Below are 20,557 nucleotides of genomic sequence, written 5' to 3' on the forward strand. Positions count from 1 at the left end.
ACAGACCTGTACATTTCATTTCACCGTATCGTGGATCATATGTTATTGTAGGGATAACGCATGTTTTTTCACGTTGACGTCATTTACTTTTGAATTATCCGTTTTGAGGCCGTTATATGTTCACACTTTGACACGGAACGCGCATATATAAAAATGTGTTTTAACAGCACATGAGCACGTGAAGCTCTCTGTTAACACATGTTTTCTCTTCTGTTAGAACATCTCCGAAAAGTGACAAGAACAAGTTTTATGCTAGAATTTATGATTGTGATAATTTTCATTAAAATCTGCATTTCAGAAGAAATTCTGTTTGCGAAAATATTATTAAAATTGTGATTTTCCCACAGACGCCCATTTTGAAAAGCTGAGTGATGTCAAAATTATCAAATTAGTCTAGCAAAAAGCGCATGGCCCTAACTTTTAATTAGCTTTTAATTTGCCGATTAACTGTTACAAAATCGATTTTAGGATATCATTAAATGAATTATATATATCTTAAATTACAGTTAATATATCATTAAAAGAACTATTGATATTCAAAAATAAAAATTACTTTTGACGTCTTAAAATGGATTTTATGATTTTATTAAATGAGTTAAAATCGTACGATAATACTATACAATTATTGCCTTCCAGTAAGTTTGATATGAGGTTTTATCCACATTAGAGAAGGCGTAGCCAGCTGGGACGAACCCAACAGATACCTTAGCCTCGCAACTTTTGGCCCAACAATCTCATTTCAAAGAAATCAGTATATAATTGTCAAATTTAGTTACTTCTAGCTTATTGCTATAGAAAGAAGCTTTTATCACGTGTTCAAAAACGGACAATTTGGTATAGTGTGTATAGAACGTTTTTCTCACATGAAAGAATAAAACCATTTTCTGTCCAACTTTTATCAGTATATGGCTAGCACTTAAACTGGTACTAAAATTGGCAAATTTAATTGTTTTGGACATGGGTGGGCATCTGGGTAGAACAATCGGCCTTCCGTAAATGAGCAAGATGGCTTCCTCACATGAATTTTACACCCCAAGCGGGATTTGCATCCACCTCGGTGAGGGACAAGTGATTCGGCAGGTCCAGTCACGCGAAATTTCTGAGATGCTCTTGAGCGTCTCGCACCTAACTAAGAGGCCTGTATTGGTTCTTCCCAGGAAAGACGGCTTTGCGTGTATCGGTGCTATACACCGGACACGTTAAAGAACCAGACAAGAAGGTGTTTGATATTGCAGATAACTGCAATTATACGGTAGTATGGCAGCGTCCCGGTGCCAGCAGAGAGATTTAAATTTGTCTGACGTACGACATAGTATCTCCTACGTAGAACTTAGTATCTCCTACGTAGGACATACTATCTCCTGCGTAGGACTTAGTTTCTCCTACATAGGTTATACTATCTCCTACGTAGGAGTTAGTATCTCCTACTTAGGACTTAATATGTCCTACGTAGGAGATAGTACTAGTATGTCCTACGAAGGAGATACTATGTCCTACGTAGGAGATACTAAGTCCTACGCAGGAGAACCTATGTCCTACGTAGGAGATAGTAAGTCCTACGTAGAAGATACTATGTCGTACGTAAGACAAATTTAAATCTCTCTGCTGGCACCAGGACGCTATTACTTTAAAGAACATGTTTGCACATACTTATATACGAAAAATAATTGATTTTGTACCAATAAAACGAAATGAACAGCAAATATTTATGATGTGTGCGTCAAAATCGGTATCGAAAATAACGTTTTATATGCGAAAATAAGCTAAATATTTTATTTTTTACATTTTTAAAACTGTATTTTCTGTTACTTTAAAGAACATGTTTGCACAAACTTATATACGAAAAATAATTGATTTTGTACCAATAATCACGAAATTAACAGCAAATATTTATGATGTGTGCGTCGAAATCGCTAATGAAAATAACCTTAAGTGCGAAAATAAGGCATATATGTTGTTTAATTTCCTATTGTTTTCTTTGAATTTTCTCCCAACTTAAAGACAATGTTGACACATGTTTATAAATAAAAAGTTCCCTTGTATGAAATCCTATGTCAGATGTCTCGGCGATGCTCGTTATTTTTCGAAATAAACTGGATCCCATAATGTTGTTTAACCATAATGAAGTTTGCACCGCATAAACACTTGAAATCATCGCAAATAAAGTTGAAAGTACCGAATATGAAAATCGAACCACTACACATAATGATAGGAGGATCAAGGAAAGGTGAAACAACCGCATATACCGTTAAAAGCACCGCATACACATTAGAAAGCACTACATATAAAGCTGGAATTTCCGTATGTGCAGCTGAAACCACCGCATGAAAATGTAAAACCAATCCATATACAGTTGCAAGTACCACGTATACAGTAGAAAGCATATCATATAAAGTTTAAAGCACAGCATATGTAGTTTAAAGCATCGCATAGAAAGTCAAAAGCAAAACATATGAAGTGAAAATCACTGTATATACAGACAAGAGCATCCCGTTTACAGTTAAATCCGCATATAGTTAAAAGTACAGTATACATAGTTAAATGCACAGATAAAGGCGACACTTATAAAGTTGAAAGCACCACATAAACAGTTGAAACGATCGCATACAAAGTTAAATATACCGCACAATCAGATGAAAGCATTGCATATACATCTGAAAGAGCCGCATATAAAGTTAAAAACACCGCACATACTGATGAAAGCACCCCAGATAAGTGTTAAGCACTGCATATACATGTATAAGCACTGCACATACAAGTAGAAGCACTTCATATACTGATATATGTACATCATAAAGTGCTATATCAACATCAGAAGACAGCTATGGCTTTCCATACATTTACGTTTGCTTAGTGAAAATATGAAACCGCTCAGTAATTCTAAACTGCCATGTACTTGTCTGCTGGTTCTATTAATGAATTATTAAGTGAGAATTCTCATCAAACTGAAATGATTTTGACGCTTCAATAAGTCTTTAATTACAATAAATAGCGTACTAAATAACTGATTACTTTTCTTGTCCACTAAGCAGAACCAAGTTTTTCCCCCGTTATATGTTTTGGAATCCAAGAAAAAGACGGAAAAGGTTCTTTTCATTTCTTCCACAGACTAGCTTTTCGGGAACAAAATCTCGAAAGGATGGAAGGAATTTTCTTTTGTATTGTTTTGTGTTATATCGCTTTTTCTCAGATGTATTTAGCTGCGTTTTGCACCGTGGAAAGTTTAATGTTTAATCAGGAATTTGACGATAAAACATGTCCAGCGGAGGATATCATTTTCACGGAGACGGCATCCAGCAAGATCGTTTGCGCCTACAAATGTTTCGAAAGTTCAGGCTGCAAAGGCGTGTCTTACAACATCGCTGATTTAATGTGCACGGGTTGTGATAAATTTTACGAAACAGAAACAAATCTTGTTGAAAATGTAGGCAGCGTCTTTTTTGTCTCAATCATCAGTAAGTATATTTTAGTTAACTAGCATCTAGGTGAATGATCCGGCCTTTACCGTCCGCCGGCAATCGTTCACATTATTCTTTAAACAACTTCCCATGAACCGCTTCAGATATCAGACATGACGGTAATTCGCCGAAAAAAACAACAACAAAATTAAAAAGTGCCAGACTAGATTATCAAAGTAAGAGTGACACACGCGGAAAAGGCTGGTTTATTCTGATATACTCTCTCTCTCTCTCTCTCTCTCTCTCTCTCTCTTCTTTGTTTTTAATTCTCTCATTAATCTCATGTTGTGTAGCGTTTAAAGCAATTCTCCCGGTAAATTTACATGATTTGGAAACAAAAATATAGTGTGTATAGAACGTTTTTCTCACATGAAATTTGAATAAAACCATTTTCTATCCAACTTTTATCAGTGTATGGCTAGCACTTAAACTGGTACTAAAATTGGCAAATTTAATTGTTTTGGACATGGGCGGGCATCTGGGTAGAACAATCGGCCTTCCGTAAATCAGCAAGATGGCTTCCTCACATGAATTTTACACCCCAAGCGGGATTTGCATCCACCTCGGTGAGGGACAAGTGATTCGGCAGGTCCAGTCACTGGAAATTTCTGAGATGCTCTTGAGCGTCTCGCACCTAACTAAGAGGCCTGTATTGGTTCTTCCCAGGAAAGACGGCCTTGCGTGTATCGGTGCTATATACCGGACACGTTAAAGAATCAGACTGTCTATTCGCAAAGAGCTAGGCTAAGTTAGCCGGACAGGCCTGTATCCCTCTATCTGTTCTGGGGGCTCCTCACTCTGTCCCTCTGGTCAGATCGCTCTGTGTCTGTACAAGTAGAGGATGAATTTCGCGCCCTGTGTGGCTGCGTTTGCTATATGTAAAGCGCCTTTAAACGTGTTTATCATGAAAAGGGCGCTTTATAAATCTGGTATAATGATTATAATAATAATAATATTAATTCGCAGCCAGCGACCTTAACCATCCAGGCCAAGGAGACCACTGGGCATATTTTTGGGCGAGTGCTTATCCAATAGTCCAATATGGTTATTGAGCTGTGTAGACTTATAAATACAATTTCATATCACATACTGTACAAACCACTGTTAAGTAACCATTTTCATACTATATTTATGCCTCGGAAAGGGAAGCGTGTCTGTCAGATAGATTGTCCATTCGTCCGAAACGCTCTCTGTCTCAGTTGTAAATTTAAACGATTCAACGGTTTCAGTGAACCTTTTAAGCATGGTGAGTAGATGTGATGCATACAGGAGTCAGGCCCATAACACGTGGGCCTGTATATATGACAACCACATTTGTCTCAGTTATAACTTCTAAACACTGAAATATTCCAATGAAATTTTGATCGAGTTGAGCAGGTTTGTCGTGTCCAAAATTAATGTCGCAGGCCAAAATCAAATTTGCCAGGCCATAGTCAAGGTCACAGACAAGGGAACTTAGATTTACTTGTGCCCTAGTTTTAACTTTTAAACCATACATGGAATTCCAATGAAACTTTATGGATATATGATACAGTAGGTAGATATGGCACATGCAAGAGCCAGGTTCTTTTCTCTAAGATCTAGATGACAGGCAATGGGAATTAGTTTACGGTCAGGGATATTCGTGAACTGCCTTTTACTTTTAAACGATTCAAGAGACTCCGATGAAAATTTTAACATATGTTATAATGATGAGAAATGTTGTAACGCTCAGAAGTCAGGTTAAGGACACAGGCAAAGGCTCATGGCTTTGGGTATAGGGTTTCTTGCAGTGTGAGTTGAGTGATCCAGCAAATGGTAATGTTTCCCAGACAGGAACCACGTACCTTGAAACAGCGACATACGTTTGTAATACCGGCTATGAGCAGACTGGAGGAAGTCCAACACGCACATGTCAGGCAGATGGTACATGGAGTGGTAGTGAACTTGTCTGCAATATTGAAGGTGTGTTTGGTAATGGACAGCATGAGCTTTGAAATGTTTGTGTTACATTCACTTCTAGTAGTGATCTTGCTTTTGCTTTTAATGGTTTATTTTTAGCCTACTCCATTTCCGGTAATGGACAGCATGACGATTGTGCATTTCATGGTTTGTTTTTACATCCATTAACGGTGATAGACAACATGTGCTTTCCAATGATTATTTTTACCTCGGCTTACGGTAATGAACAGCATGTGCATTTCATGGTTTGGTTTACATCCACTACCGGTGATAGACAGCATGTGCTTTCCAATGTTTGGTACTTTCACTTAAAAATTTCATGGCGGAAGGAATCTATTTTTTTTCCACTGGGTATTTTCGGAATAATATTTAGTACAAATAATTCTAGTTCCGTCCTATGGAAATTTGTTTATTTATAGATAATATAATAAATTGTTATATGGGCCCGGTATCGCCTTATTGAATAACGAAGGAAAATACAGATAAAATGTTATACTAATGTAACAGCCTGTAAAATGTATCAATGACGTATGTATCACAGATTGTGGTCCGCTATCATCTCCAGCCGGAGGGACGGTAAATTATGCGGCTTCTACCTATCTACAGACTGCTACTTACTCGTGTAGTACAAGGTACCAGCAATCAGGAGGTGATGTATCCCGTACCTGTCAGGCAGGTGGAGTGTGGGATGGAACTGAAATTATTTGCCAAATTTACATTACGTTTCGTTTATTACATAACATAAATAGTAGAAAAGTAGTGAAAATTCAGCTTCTGCCAGCTAGACGCCACGCCTGTTTCCTGAAATGGCTTCAGGGTGCTAAGTGTGCTACAATTTAGGATTATTTCATATTGACTGGGATTATTTGATATAGATTAGGATTATTTGCTAAAGTTTGGGATTATTTACTATAGATCGGGATTATCTGCAATAGATTAGGATTATATGCTGAAATTTGGGATTATTTCCTATACACTGTGATTTTCTGCCATAGACTGGGATTATTGGCTGAAGTTTTGGATTATCTGCAATAGACTTGGATTATTTGCTGAATCTTGAGGTAATTTGCTATAGACTTGGATTATCTGCTATATATTGGGATTATTTGCTGGATTTGGGGTTATTTGCTATGGATTAGGATTATGTGATGTAGAGTTGGATTATTTGCTGCAGTCTGGGATAATTTACTATAGATTTGGAAAATTTTACTAAAGTTTGGGATTGTTTGCTGCAGTTTGGAATTATTTGCAATAGGTTTGGATAATTTGCTTAAGTCTGGTATTATTTGCTAGCGATTGTAATTATCTGCTTTAGACTGGGAGATTTTGCTATAGTGGCGTATAAATTTCTGTAGCCTGGGATTTGCTACTAACGGGATTCAAGCGTGTATACTTTAACACTCTTACAGCATGAACTTTTAAGCGTACATTATTTAGAAGAAAATAAAACACTGTACAGTGAAATATTTAATGGAAGGAAAACAATAAAAGGGTGAGATTGTGGAGGAGGAGGTGGCGGAGGTGTTTTGGGGCAACTAGCATGTTTGTTTTTCTCCATGGAAGACCTGGATGGCTTTGTTCGCCCCAGTTAATGTCTTGATAATACGCCTGTCTCAATAATTTCCAAGAGTATATTGTTTAATCTATAATTACATCTTAATTATTTACCATGCTTGAAAATAGTTCATCGCGTTTCTTATGTCAAGTGCAGAGGATTTTTGCATGGATTCATATACAGAACCAAACGGTTATGTTTAAAATACTTCCATTTTGTTCTCCTCTAAACAGGAGGGACTAGCTGATATTTCATTTCATCATTTACGCCACAGTTAGCTTCTACATATACTCTTGTTCTACTGTTGATGTCGTTGTTTCAAACACGAAAGAAATTATTGGATTGTTATATTATAGCTTGTGCGACATTAACTGACCCCAGTGATGGAACTGTGACAGCAACTGGTAACAGCTTTGGAGATACCGCTACTTTCAGTTGTGATCCAGGATATGATTTGATAGGAAGCAGCTTATTGACATGTGGAACGGGAAGCTGGGACGATGGTGCACCAACCTGTACCAAAAAGGGTATGTGTGAACACCCTCGTGGTTTAAATTCTGTGCATCTTGACACTGAACCGCGGTAAATCAGACGATAAATCACGAGGCCTTACTCATTTAAATTCTTACATATTCAGTAAAATATGAAATACGATTCAAATCATGCTGGACATAATTTGTGATCCGAGAAGTGATGAACCGGACGTCATGTTCCAATTTTGCGTCATTATTGTTCTCTCACCGGTACGCGCGTCAAATGAAGCAATATTAGAATGTTTTCTAAAGATAATGGTACATTACCATTGTCATAGCTGTGCGAAAGAATTTTGTTATATCTCTAGGGAGTAATACTGAGTCGGCGTTTTGAATGATCTTTGTTTTATTATTGTACGGTTGTTAGTTATTACGTACACCGGCAGAAATAAAACAGTTTGAAAATATGATTCCATGTCTATTGTTGATTTTGTACGGTTTCCGAAATTGTAATTACTGTCGCCGATTAAAAACTTTATCGGATATATATGGAATTTCAATCATGGAGTTTAGGATCTTTTTTTTCAGTGTGTGGTACCTTGAATAATCCACCAGATGGAAATGTAGCGCAGACAGGAACCACGTACCTTGAAACAGCGACATACGTTTGTAATACCGGCTATGAGCAGACTGGAGGAAGTCCAACACGCACATGTCAAGCAGATGGTACATGGAGTGGTAGTGAACTTATCTGCACAATTGAAGGTTAATTTGTTTTAACTTTACTTCTGGTAGTGAACTTGCCTGTGCTTTTTGAGGTTTGTATCTAAGTGTCAAATTTAATACCATATTTATACTATATGTAGATAAAGAGTGAAAAAATGGTATATAAACAGTTTGAAAAAAAAAATAAACACCAATGAAAATCGCTTTCCGAGACACACCCAACGATGCCTCTATGGACCTGATAACGTCATGGCGTGAATAATCAAAAATGGAAAACTGATGAAGAATTTCATAAGCCCATAATACATATGTATCTGTAATATATTTCTTACAGATTGTGGTCAGCTATCAGCTCCATCTGGAGGGACGGTGAATTATGCGGCTTCTACATATCTACAGACTGCAACTTACTCATGTAGTACAGGGTACCAGCAAACAAGTGGGGATATATCCCGTACCTGTCAGGCAGGAGGAGTATGGGATGGAACGGAAATTGTTTGCCAAAATCTTAACGGTAAGTGAAAATAGCTAGATAGATACTCTCATAGATAAAAAAGATGTTCAGGAATTCTGAAGACAGCATGCTAGAATTGATAACATGCGAGAAAAGGAAAGGAATTAAGGGATAAAAGAACACAACAGAATTTTACTAACACCTCTTACATATATGTAATGCTAAGCATAAATAAATTGTTAGTTTTGCATATAACATTGCGTATTTTAACATAGATTAAGTTGAAATCGAAATAAAAACATCAATTCATTCAGTTATTATTCTATGAAACATTTTATCTATGGTTTAGTGCATGCAAATATAGAGAGGCGGGGAAGTGAAGGTAGGGGTGGTGGTGAGTGGCGGCGGTTGTTCAACATTCACCTTGTTATTCAATATTTACAAATTTATTTGAAAAGTCATCAGATTTTGAAGTACTGAAACTTTCTTATTTATAGTTGCTATGAAGGAATATTGACTACTGTTTCAACTACAATACTAGTATAAGGAGATTATTAAAATAATATGAAGGCGGTCGCCTATACATTCATGATTCCTCTTTACTCACATGTCTACGTGATAATCACCATGTATTAGATTTCCAGCTGTAGCATAATTATGTAATAAACAGCGAATTACACCGCTAGGCGTTTCTCTGCCACTTTGACGTTATGACGTCATGGATGTGGAACTGATAAACTGGAGCGATGTTCACATTCAGTAGCAAAGGACGACGACAGATTGGAGTAGCAAAAGATGACGACGGATTAGAGTAGCAAAGGACGTCGACAGATTGGAGTAGCAAACGATGACGACGTATTGGAGAAGCAAAGGACGACGACGGCTTGGAGAAGCGAAGGGAAACGACGGAGTGGAGTTCCAAAGGACGACGACGGATTGGGAGTAGTAAAGAATGACGACGGATTGGAAAGCAAAGGACGACGACGTAGAGCTGAAGATGAAGCTGGAAGAAAGGGCACGACGATGGAGAAGCAAAGACGACGAGGAATGAGGAGTAGCAAAAGATGACGACGGATTCGAGAATCAAATGATGACGACGGGTTGGAGTAGTAAAGGATGACGACGGATCGGAGTAGCAAAGGATGACGACGTATTGGAGAAGCAAAGGACGACGACGGATTATAGTAGCAAAGGACGACGACGAATTGGAGAAGCAAAGGACGACGAAAGATTGGAGAAGCAAAAGATGACGTCGGATTTAAATTTGTTTTTAGAACTATGGTCACTCTTTACTTATTTTTTTTCTTTTTTAAGAGACGTGTTAGGGTTAAGTAAGTGACGGAAAGAAAGAATACTAGTTAATGTATGAACATGTTCTGAAAAATAGGCGAGCGCCTCGGGAGCATACAATGATAGACATTAACAATTTTCAATACTTTTTTCAATTTTTAGTTGATTGTGGTGAACCATCTGTCACGGACAGCCACGTGGTTCTCGGAACATTTGACGGTAATACACAATCTGGAGCTGAAGTGCCCTACAGTTGTACTCCGTGCACGTTTTTTCCTAACACGGAATCAGCTGTGATCACGTGTCAGGCTAATGCCACGTGGAGTATACCAGTGTGCGTTTATGGTGAGTGATATATTGGGGTTACAGACAGACTATAGCTTATCGTAGCTACTTAAATAATAACACATTTTGTTACTTAAATTGTAACCATCATAAGCGTACCACCAAAATTAGAATTAAATACTTCCAGGGTTTAGTTAGCATGTAGCGCTCATCCAACAGTAGATAGTGACAAAAAGATCATATATCATGTGCGTAAAATAAAAATAAATGTCTCAGAGAATTATGTGTATATAGCGTGGGTGCGTGGGTGCGTGCGTGCATGCACGTGTGTCCACGTTGCACAAAGCTATTGCGATTTTGGCCTGCACAATAGGCAGATACGCGTGCATGACTCTGTCTCTGTCAATAGTTTTTGGAGGCGGCTGAACTCGCTTTCAGAGTTATAACTAGCTTTTTGAAATCAGATAGTTCAATTATTTTATTCCTAACAACATCTAAGTTTCTGCGCTATATCAGATAGTTCCATTCATAAGCAATACGAATGAATTATCAATGATAAGCAGTGATCCAGGCCGTGGTTACAACACTGACTACATACAGCTGAAGCTGACCAGTTTAATTAATGATAAAATGGTCCAGCCAAGGGTTATATCACAGATTGCAGTTTATATTATGAAGGTTCCCGATTCATCTCAGGTCTCACATAGTTCCAGCTGGTCTGAAGTATAAATAATTAGGGATAACCTTTTGGTTCAACAGATCAAAAGAAACAGGTTTATTTTTTGGGTGATACATGTACTTCTATACTGATGCAAAATGTAGATGTTTCATGTCAGCGGATCGATTAACAAAAGTGTTTATATTGAGCTGTATACAAATGACTAGAAAGTATTTAGGTTTGCTGATGTTTTATGGTAATATATGAACATTTGATAATCATTTGGCGTTCAATTTGTTACATTTAGTGCAATTTCATGGCACAGTAATTATTTACAAGTGTTCCATTAATAGCACAACATAGTTCTAGTTTTAGGTGCGATATTCATACATTTGCGGAGGAGTTGCTAAATATTTATTAGGTTAGTTTTGTCATTATTTTTATCTCAAGCATTTAATCTGTTTCTTCCTTTTCTTGAGATAAGATGTGTCTTCTACAGGGTTTAATGAACTTGCAGACAATAGGTAAATGCAGCCATTCTCTGCTTCATCTGATATGTCAGCAAGTAGCATTAACTCTTTCTGTCAGGAGAATATTCTGCATATACCCGCCTCAATCAGTCTTCCAAAGACTTTGATCTGATAAGCGTCAACAATCATTTTCTTTGGGTGAATAATTTTAACTATTTACCACTTAAAAGGAAGATATGTGTATAGCCTTTCAATAAGTATATAATATAAGTTGCACAAATACAAAGTCACCGATATAGATAAACCAAATACAACTTTTGAAACATAATTATCCAGTTTTAAAACATTAGTATAATCTCTAGACTGAAACTATTTAACAAAAGAAATGACAACGTTTGACAAATATACCGGTATAGAAAATAATTATCGAAAATAAAATTTAACGAGAAGTTAATATATATTACGTTCATAACAAAACAGTGGCAGCCAATTATAAACAAAGGCGTTGATAAAATGATGCTTCCGAGACAAACTCAAAACATGTTGACCTATATCTCCACATGAATTCTACGGAAGAGCATTAGTGCCAGGTGTATGTTATTTATTAACTCGAAATTTCGAGTTACTAAGTCGAAATTTTGAGTTACCTATCTCGAAATTTCGAGTTACTAAGTCGAAATTTCGAGTTACTATGTCGCAATTTCGAGTTATTAAGTCGAAATTTCGAGTTGCGTATCTCGAAATTTCGAGTTACTAACTACAATAGTTTACTTTGATGTATAGGTCCTGGCCAAGATTAGGTACCTGGTATATCCATCGGGTAGCCCTACAGGGTCATATAATTAAGATGATCGGGCAGCGTTTGCTCATAAAAAATATCACTATTTAAACCATGTTTAAGTCTGGAAGGTTTTCGACCTAGTTTGAGCCCATATGGCAAGTATATAGACTTACCCTATATGAACGTGTAGTAATGAGTCTGACAAAGAGTGGGTACCTGGATAGATCTAGATTTTGAGGAGAGGTCATAGAAGGTGACCGGGAAGTATTCAAACTTAGAATGTTTCACTATTTTGACCATATCTGGAAGGCTTTCGACCTAGTTCTAGCCCCTACCACCTGAACATACTATTCATGTAAATGAAGGTTTTTTTTTCCTGGATACAGTTTGAAATCTGGAGTACTCTAGGGGCTATGGGTAGGTCATACATTGATGTATGGTAGTATATGTTCAAGTCGCTACATGTTGGGTACAATATATGGACGTGTAGATAGATGATTCCACTTCGAAGAGTCAAAAGTCGTCCATTACATTTTTGGCCTTTGACAGACGGACAGACGTTCAAATTTTGCGGATAAAAGGGCAAGATACGAAATCGAAATTTCATGTTATTAACTACTAACTCGAAATTTTGACTTAGTATCTCGAAAATTCGAGTTACTAAGTCGAAATTTCGAGTTAGTATCTCGAAATATAGCGTTAATAAATAAAACGCACCTGGCACTAATGCTGTCCGTAGAAATCAGACATGAACTTTGGAGTTAAAAATCATATATAATTGACATTGTAATATTGTTCCTTTTACAGGTCCAGATGTTGGAAGGCTTCCAAGTGAGTAGTGACAAAAATACACATATTATCTATCTTTATATAATTCTAGCCATAACAAGAGGGACATGAAGGCCCTGTATCGCTCACCTGACCTATTGACCTAAAGATAGATCATCAAGATTAACATTCTGACCAAGTTTCATTAAGATATGGTCATAAATGTGGCCTCTAAAGTCTTAAATAGCTTTTCCTTTGATTTGACCCAGTGACCTAGTTTTTGGACCCACATGACCCAGATTCGAACTTGACCTAAAGATCATCATGATTAACATTCTGACTAAGTTTCATGAAGATATAGTCTTAAGTGTGCCCTCTAGAGTGTTAACAAGCTTTTCCTTTGATTTGACCTGGTGACCTAGTTTTTGATCCTGGATGACCCAATATCAAATTCGTCGAAGACTTTATTGAGGGTAACATTCTGACCAAGTTTCATTCAGATTGGGTCAAATTTGTGACCTCTAGAGTGTTAACAAGTTTTTCCTTTGATTTGGCCTAGTTTTTGACTCCACCTGACCCAGATTTAAACTTGACCTATAGATCATCAAGATTAACATTCTGACCAGGTTTCATTAAGATATGGTCATAAATGTGGCCTGTACAGTGTAAACAAGCTTTTCCCTTGATTTGACCTGGTGACCTAGTTTTGATCCTACCTGACCCATGTTCTAACTGGATTCATGATCCTCAAGATTAACATTCTGACCAAGTTTCATGAAGATACAGTCATAAATGTGGCCTCTACAGTGTTAACAAGTTTTTCCTTTGATTTGACCTGGTGACCTAGTTTTTGACCCCAGATGACCCAGTATCAAACTCTTCCAAGATTTTATTAAGGGTAATATTCTGACCAAGTTTGATTAAGATTGGGCCAAAATGCGACCTCTAGGGTGTTAAAAAGCTTTTCCTTTGATTTGACCTGGTGACCTAGTTTTTGATCCAAGATGACCCAATATCAAACTCTCCAAGATTTTATTGAGGGTTACATTCTGACCAAGTTTCATTAAGATTAGGCCAAAATTGTGACCTCTAGAGTGTTAACAGTCAAATTGTTGACGACGGACGACGGACACATGGCGATCACAAAAGCTCACCTTTGAGCACTTGGGCTCAGGCGAGCTAAAAAGTCATCGGCCTTGGAAGTAAAATTGTCAACAGAAATGTGGATGATATATAGTAATTGTTTGCAAATAAATGATTTCATTATGTGTGCATTTTTCCAAAATTTGTGCCTGTTTAGATAGTCATGAATTCAGTAATTTTACTGTCATATGTCGAAATAAACTGACCTGACTACCAAAGCAGACGACATTACCGGGCATTACAGACACATTATTGAATGGTTCATACATCCTGATCTACTAAAGATCCCTTCCGAATTAAAGCCACTACCATAAAACCTGCTTATAAAGGCCATCAATATGAGTCGGTTTCAAACTGCATGTAAATATTCTGTTTTTTTTTTTTTTTTTTTTGTTTTGTCATATTTGATTCATAGATATTTTGATGCAAGTACTTACATGTGTACTTTTATTTTGATGCAAGTACTTAATGTGTACTTTTATCTTTATTCTTGCATAAAAACTACTTTTTTCACTGGATCCGCCCATGTATAAACGGGAGAAAAATCGTGTGCAAACAAGGCAATTCACGTGCTGTTAATACATGATTTTTATTTTTGAAATGCTTTGCCAGGGATATATATGTGTATTTTTGCGCACACTGATATTTGGCATCTGCGTCTTGTTTCTTCCATAACAACCTCTTCTTGTAGCATTATAGATACAATGTAATCCATAGTATATTTAGCTGTATCTGTTTCCAACCCCAAACGTACTGCCCCCATCAATATCGATGTTTCTCATTACAGAGTTGGTGCAACTTTTTCTGCGCATGCGCAATAAATCTCAATCCCCAAAGCGCTTTGGCAGATCGCAGAAGGATCCAAAATGGCTGACTCCAGACAAGATACGCTCTAGCTTCTCTTAGAGTTCACTCCCTTTAAAAAGCGTCTGTTCAGTTATTGTAAATAACTGTGAATAAATAAGTATCGCGTGTAATTTGTGCTATTGTTCGTTTTTAGGTATTATATTTATGATTTTGGTAAGTATCAGTCAGTATGTTTTTATCTAATTTCTCGAAGAATTTGTATAAACAGCTTGGAAACTTGACACTACGTTCGTACTCATCCGTACTCCAAATGCGTGTCCGTACTCAATATAACTCGAATGTAAAGTTATTATTCTTGAAATTGTGATCGAGTCCACCAAATTGTGAAATGATATGAACAATTATTGGTAATTTTATGTTTGTAATAATGAGAGATAAAAAAATCGCTTAAAAACCTTCAGGATGTGCTTTTGATAGTGTTGTTTATTTCCGGGCCCTGGATACGGATATTTTAAACATGTTTACCGTTTCCAAGAACAACAGGAATGGTAAATAAAAACTGTACCGGAATCGTCAAGTCATCACATATGAAAACAATACATAAATCGTCGTGAAATATTTTTTTATGCAAGAATAGCGACAATACACGTTTGCTTTGTGTATTAACGTCTGCAGAAGCCCGCGGGATTGTTTGTGACCGAGACCGAAGGTCGAGGTCACAAACATATCCCAAGGGCTTCTGCAGACGTTAATACACAAAAAAACGTGTATTATCCCTACAATTTTATCTAGATCTATGTAACATTTAACAAATAATCAAGGCCTTCGAGTAGTTTATCGTCTAATTTACCACGGCTCAGAGTTCAGATGCGTAGGATCGAAGCATCTGAACGATGAACCGTGGTAAATTAGACAATAAATCACAAGAAGGCCTTGATTGTTTTCATTCTCTAGGCTCATTGAAATATTTTGATAAATATTATGCTGGACTTCATTTACCTATAGTGTGTTGCCAACCTACTTTTTTGACCAATCAGAGCGAGTTATTTTTTTAAAAAGTGTGGCATCTTATTCCTGAAGATCAATGTGACTGTAGCAATAATTTTCGAAGAACAGCTCTACATGCTGAAGAGCGTCGACACGACTGACTTTGCAATTCTGATTGGTCAGACGTAGATTTCACACTATGTCAGATATAGAGTCCATGAAGAGAATTCTTCGAGAAAAAGAAACCTCGGTCGGTCACTCCGCTACGCTCTGTTTCCCTCCCTCTCGGTTTCTTTTTCACGAAGAATTCACTTCATAAACTCTATCTATAACGAGGAGCAATGAACCGGACGTCATGCGGCAACTTGACGTCAAAATTGACGTAATAATGCTACCTTACAGGTCCGTGAGTCAACCGTTGTTTATCGCAGAATATACAGAGCTTGATCTCCTTCTTTGTTTAACTGGAAATCAAATCGAGCCATGTTAGAATCATCTATTACTTAAAATATTCATCATATTTCAGATGGTCAGCTGATCCCTGATGGAGCTATAGGTAATTCTGATATCATTAGCACGTGCTTGTTACAATACACGGACCACGGGCTTTATATGCACTGTTGTTCACCAAGTTAAAAGATAATAGTAGGGTATCAATACACCTGTGAAATAAAGTCTCAATGGTTTAGTATAAAACGCGGGTATTACAGGACCACACTTTTCATTCAGTCGTATATTTATGTGTCCGTCCGTCACACTTCATTTCCGATCAATAACTTGAGAACCATTTAATCTAGAACCTTCAAACTTCATAGGTTGGTAGGGCTTATGTAGTAGATGACCCTTTGGTTTTTGGGGACACTCCATCAAAGGTCAAGGACACAGAGGCCTGAACATGGAAAGCCGTTTCCGATCAATAACTGGAGAACCACTTGACCCAGAATGTTGAAACTTCATAGAATGATAGGAAATGCAAAGTAGATTACCCATATTGATTTTGGGGTCACTTGATAAAAGGTCAATGTCACAGGGGCTATATACACTTCAGTCCCGATCAGTAACTTGAGACTCATTTGCCCTAGAATCTTCAAACTTCATAAAGTGATAGGGCTTACAGTGTAGATGACCTCTATCGTTTATCACATGTCAAATTTACAGGGGCCTGAACATGGAAAACCGTTTCCGATCAATAAATTTAGAACAACTTAACCTAGAATATTGAAACTTAACAGAATGATTGGACATGCAGAGCAGATTACCCCTAAAGATTTTGGGGTCACTCCATTAAAGTTCAAGGTCACAGGGGCCAGAACATTGAAGACCGTTTCAGATCAATAACGTGACAACCATTTGACACAGAGCCTTCTAAGTTCATAGGGTGATAGGACTTACAAAGTAGATGACCCCGATTGTTTTAGGGTCACTAGATTAAAGGTCAAAGTCACAGGAGCCTGAATATGGAAAACTGTTTCCGATCAATAAGTTGGGAACCGCTTGACTCAGAATGCTGAAACTTCATATTAGAATGATTGAACATACAGAGTAAATGATCCCTGTTGATTTTGGGGATACTCCATCAAAGGCCAAGGTCACAGAGCCAGAACATTGAAAACCTTTTCCAATCCATAACTTGAGAACCACTTGACCCAGAACATTAAAACTTCATGGGATGGTTGGACATGCCGAGTAGCTGATCCCTATTGCATTTCAGTCACTAAGTCAACCATCAGTGTCTCTTTAATTTTCGCTCCTGTCCCCTATTGGATTCTTGCCTAATACTACTATGCTTTGGAGGAGACATGCGCTTTTCTACAAAAGCATCTTCTAGTTTGCCGCTTTAGAAAGGAAAATAAAAGGAAGGGGTGTATTTCCGTAGAACTATCCATTGAATTTGAATCATCTGTATCATATTGGTGCTTTCATCGATCCTGGCTTTCTTGGACGACCGGTGTAAGTTTTCTGGTCAGTAAGTTACTTAAATGAAAATTATCCTGTTTCAGTAACTGAAGCCCACATGGAAGATTTGGAAACCAAATGTGTAGCCTCATTAAATAAAGTCTTTATTTACTCACTCACTCACTCACTCACTCATTCACTTACTGCAGTTATGTTGATATATTGCGACCAAACTTGGTAGGTTGCACAAAGATCAAAGTTCAATGAAATTTGCATTTTTGGGTTGCTGTACCTAAGATGTAGGTCACTGTCACAAAATAGGATTTCAATATACCTTCCGCTAGGCTTGAGGTATTGCAATCAAACATAATACATAGGTAAATTGTGTGGAGACAGCTCATTTGATTGTTATGCAGTTTGGGTCAAATTCTTGTTCAATGTTGTAAAATAATTCAACTGTTTTTGTTAAATAACTTGTGTTAAAAATACAATGAGTAGACCAAATTGGTATATTCTTACCTTGCATAGAGAGATCAATGTTTGTTTGTATGCAGGTCAGGTGATTATATCACTAATGTTTTTTAACACATATACCTACTGTTAGATATGATATATTGCAAACAAACTTGATAGATAGGTAACTTTCACAGACACAAGTTCATATGAATTTAAGACTGTTTGCGTCACAGCCAATGTTATGGCAGCGTCCTGGTGCCAGCAGAGAGATTTAAATTTGTCTACATACGACTTATTATGTCAGGACTTAGTATCTACAACGTAGGGCATATTATCTCCTACATAGGACTTAGTATCTTCTACGTAGGAGTTGGTATCTCCTACGTAGGACTTAGTATCTCTTACGTAGGACTTGTATTTCCTACGTAGGACTTGTATTTCCTATGTAGGACTTAGTATCTCCTACTTAGGACTTGTATTTCCTACGTAGGACTTAGTATATCCTACGTAGGAGTTAGTATCTCCTACGTAGGACATAGAATCTCCTAAGTGGGGCATACTATCTTCTACGTAGGACTTAGTATCTCCTACGTAGGACATACTATCCACTACGTAGGACATACTATCTCCTACAGAGGACTTACTATCTCCTACATACTATCTCCTACATAGGAGATACTAAGTCCTACGTAGGAGATAGTATGTCCTACGTAGGAGATACTAACTCCTACGTTGTACTTGATATCTCCTACGTAGGAGATCCTACGTAGGAGATACTAACTCCTACGTAGGAGATACAAAGTCCTACGTAGGAAATAGTATGTCCTACGTAGGAGATACTAAGTCCTACGTAGGAGATACTAAGACAAATTCAAATCTCTGTTGGCACCAGGACGCTGCCATACAATGTCAACATTACATAAAAAACACTTCTTCTCATTTCATCATACTTACTATTGTTTGTAACTTGATATTGTATGACATTGTTGATTTAATATTCAAATTTATATTACTTAACATTACCTATCTAACTGCCATACCATTGGTACCAATATAACTGTAACATACGTGATTTAAATGTGATATATTTAAAGTTATTTCAGTCAGGTGACATATAGGTCCATTGGGCCGGGTACTGTAACTTTGTTTTGTCATGTTATGAAATAATATTTGCTGTTTTATGTACATGTCACTATAATAAAATATTTACTTACTTACTTAAAAAAGGAAAATTTATTTATTCATAATGATGACAATAATAATAATGATGATAATGATGATGATGATGATGATGATAATGATTATTATTATTATACTAAAACGTACATAAACGATTCCGTCAAATTTCGCCATATTTATGTGTTGTCAAGTTAAAAAGATGTTTGCTCTTTTTTCTCATATCGCAATTCGCTACTTCCGTAAACTACAGTTTAATAAATCCAAAAATGCGTATGGCAGTTTTTTTTTCTAGATAATGTTAATAAAATTACATATTTACAAAAAAGATAAATATATAAAATAAACTGACGAAACACTCATATTTTAATTCATTTTGACAGGCTGTGCTGCGACGTTCGGTAACACATGTCCAAGTGCTTCAATATCTGAGTCTGCGCTGTTGCTGGATGGGTCGACCGGAAGTTGTTACTGTGACAGCGCGTGCTGCTCTTCAGGCGACTGCTGCTTCGATTCCACGTGCGATGAGGATGATTACGACTATTACGACTATTACTACCGTTAAAAAGCGTACTACAACAGGTGTAGGGGGAATTTATAACATCAGAAAGCTGTCTTATTACAGAGAACATGGTAAAACATTCAAAAAATATAAAAATCGGTCAATAAACAAAAAAAAAAGAGATATTACCATATGTAGGAAATACAGTGGCAGCCATCTGGGTATAGTGACATCATCGTACATTCCTTACATGGGCAATCCCATACCAGAAACGGTAAATCAATTAATAATAAGCCCTCGAAAATAGAACAGAACTTTTTCGAAACCTTTCATAATTCATATGAAAGAATTATGAAGCCCAGACTGAAACTTTTATAAACATTATTCATGATTTAGAAAAAAAACGAAGCTGGTGTAAAGGGTAATTTTGTGCCCACAGAAAAGTTTCGATTATTCTAAATGAACATAATGTAGTTGGCTATTCGCTTATATCATAATATCCATAGAATATTTTAATATGTGTTGTGATTTCAGCTGATAGGCTGTATTATAGTTATATACTTATGATAATATGATCTACTATGCTGTAATATGATATACATGTATATGATATGCTATAATACGGCGATATTTGCATACAAGAAGAAGTACTGGCCCTCGTGCCTTACCGGTCTTGTATGACAATAACGCCTAGAGGCTCACCAGCCCTGATTTATAACCTTTTCTTGCAT

At 36.9% G+C, this 20,557-nt stretch overlaps 1 protein-coding gene across 1 annotated transcript; it reads left to right on the forward strand.

Annotated features, from left to right (window-relative positions):
• The first annotated feature begins 1,440 nt into the window (after window positions 1-1,440).
• On the forward strand, window positions 1,441-19,889 carry LOC123528604 (CUB and sushi domain-containing protein 2-like). The gene is made up of 10 exons (XM_053520970.1): window positions 1,441-1,539; window positions 5,231-5,411; window positions 5,941-6,075; window positions 7,311-7,481; window positions 8,016-8,192; window positions 8,488-8,667; window positions 10,060-10,242; window positions 12,899-12,922; window positions 16,323-16,352; window positions 19,708-19,889. The coding sequence occupies exons 1-10, from the start codon at window positions 1,441-1,443 to the stop codon at window positions 19,887-19,889; spliced, it is 1,362 nt and encodes a 453-aa protein (XP_053376945.1).
• Window positions 19,890-20,557: the final 668 nt, after the last annotated feature.

The sequence above is a fragment of the Mercenaria mercenaria genome, chromosome 13, assembly GCF_021730395.1.
Source record: "Mercenaria mercenaria strain notata chromosome 13, MADL_Memer_1, whole genome shotgun sequence".
NCBI classification, from domain to species: domain Eukaryota; kingdom Metazoa; phylum Mollusca; class Bivalvia; order Venerida; family Veneridae; genus Mercenaria; species Mercenaria mercenaria.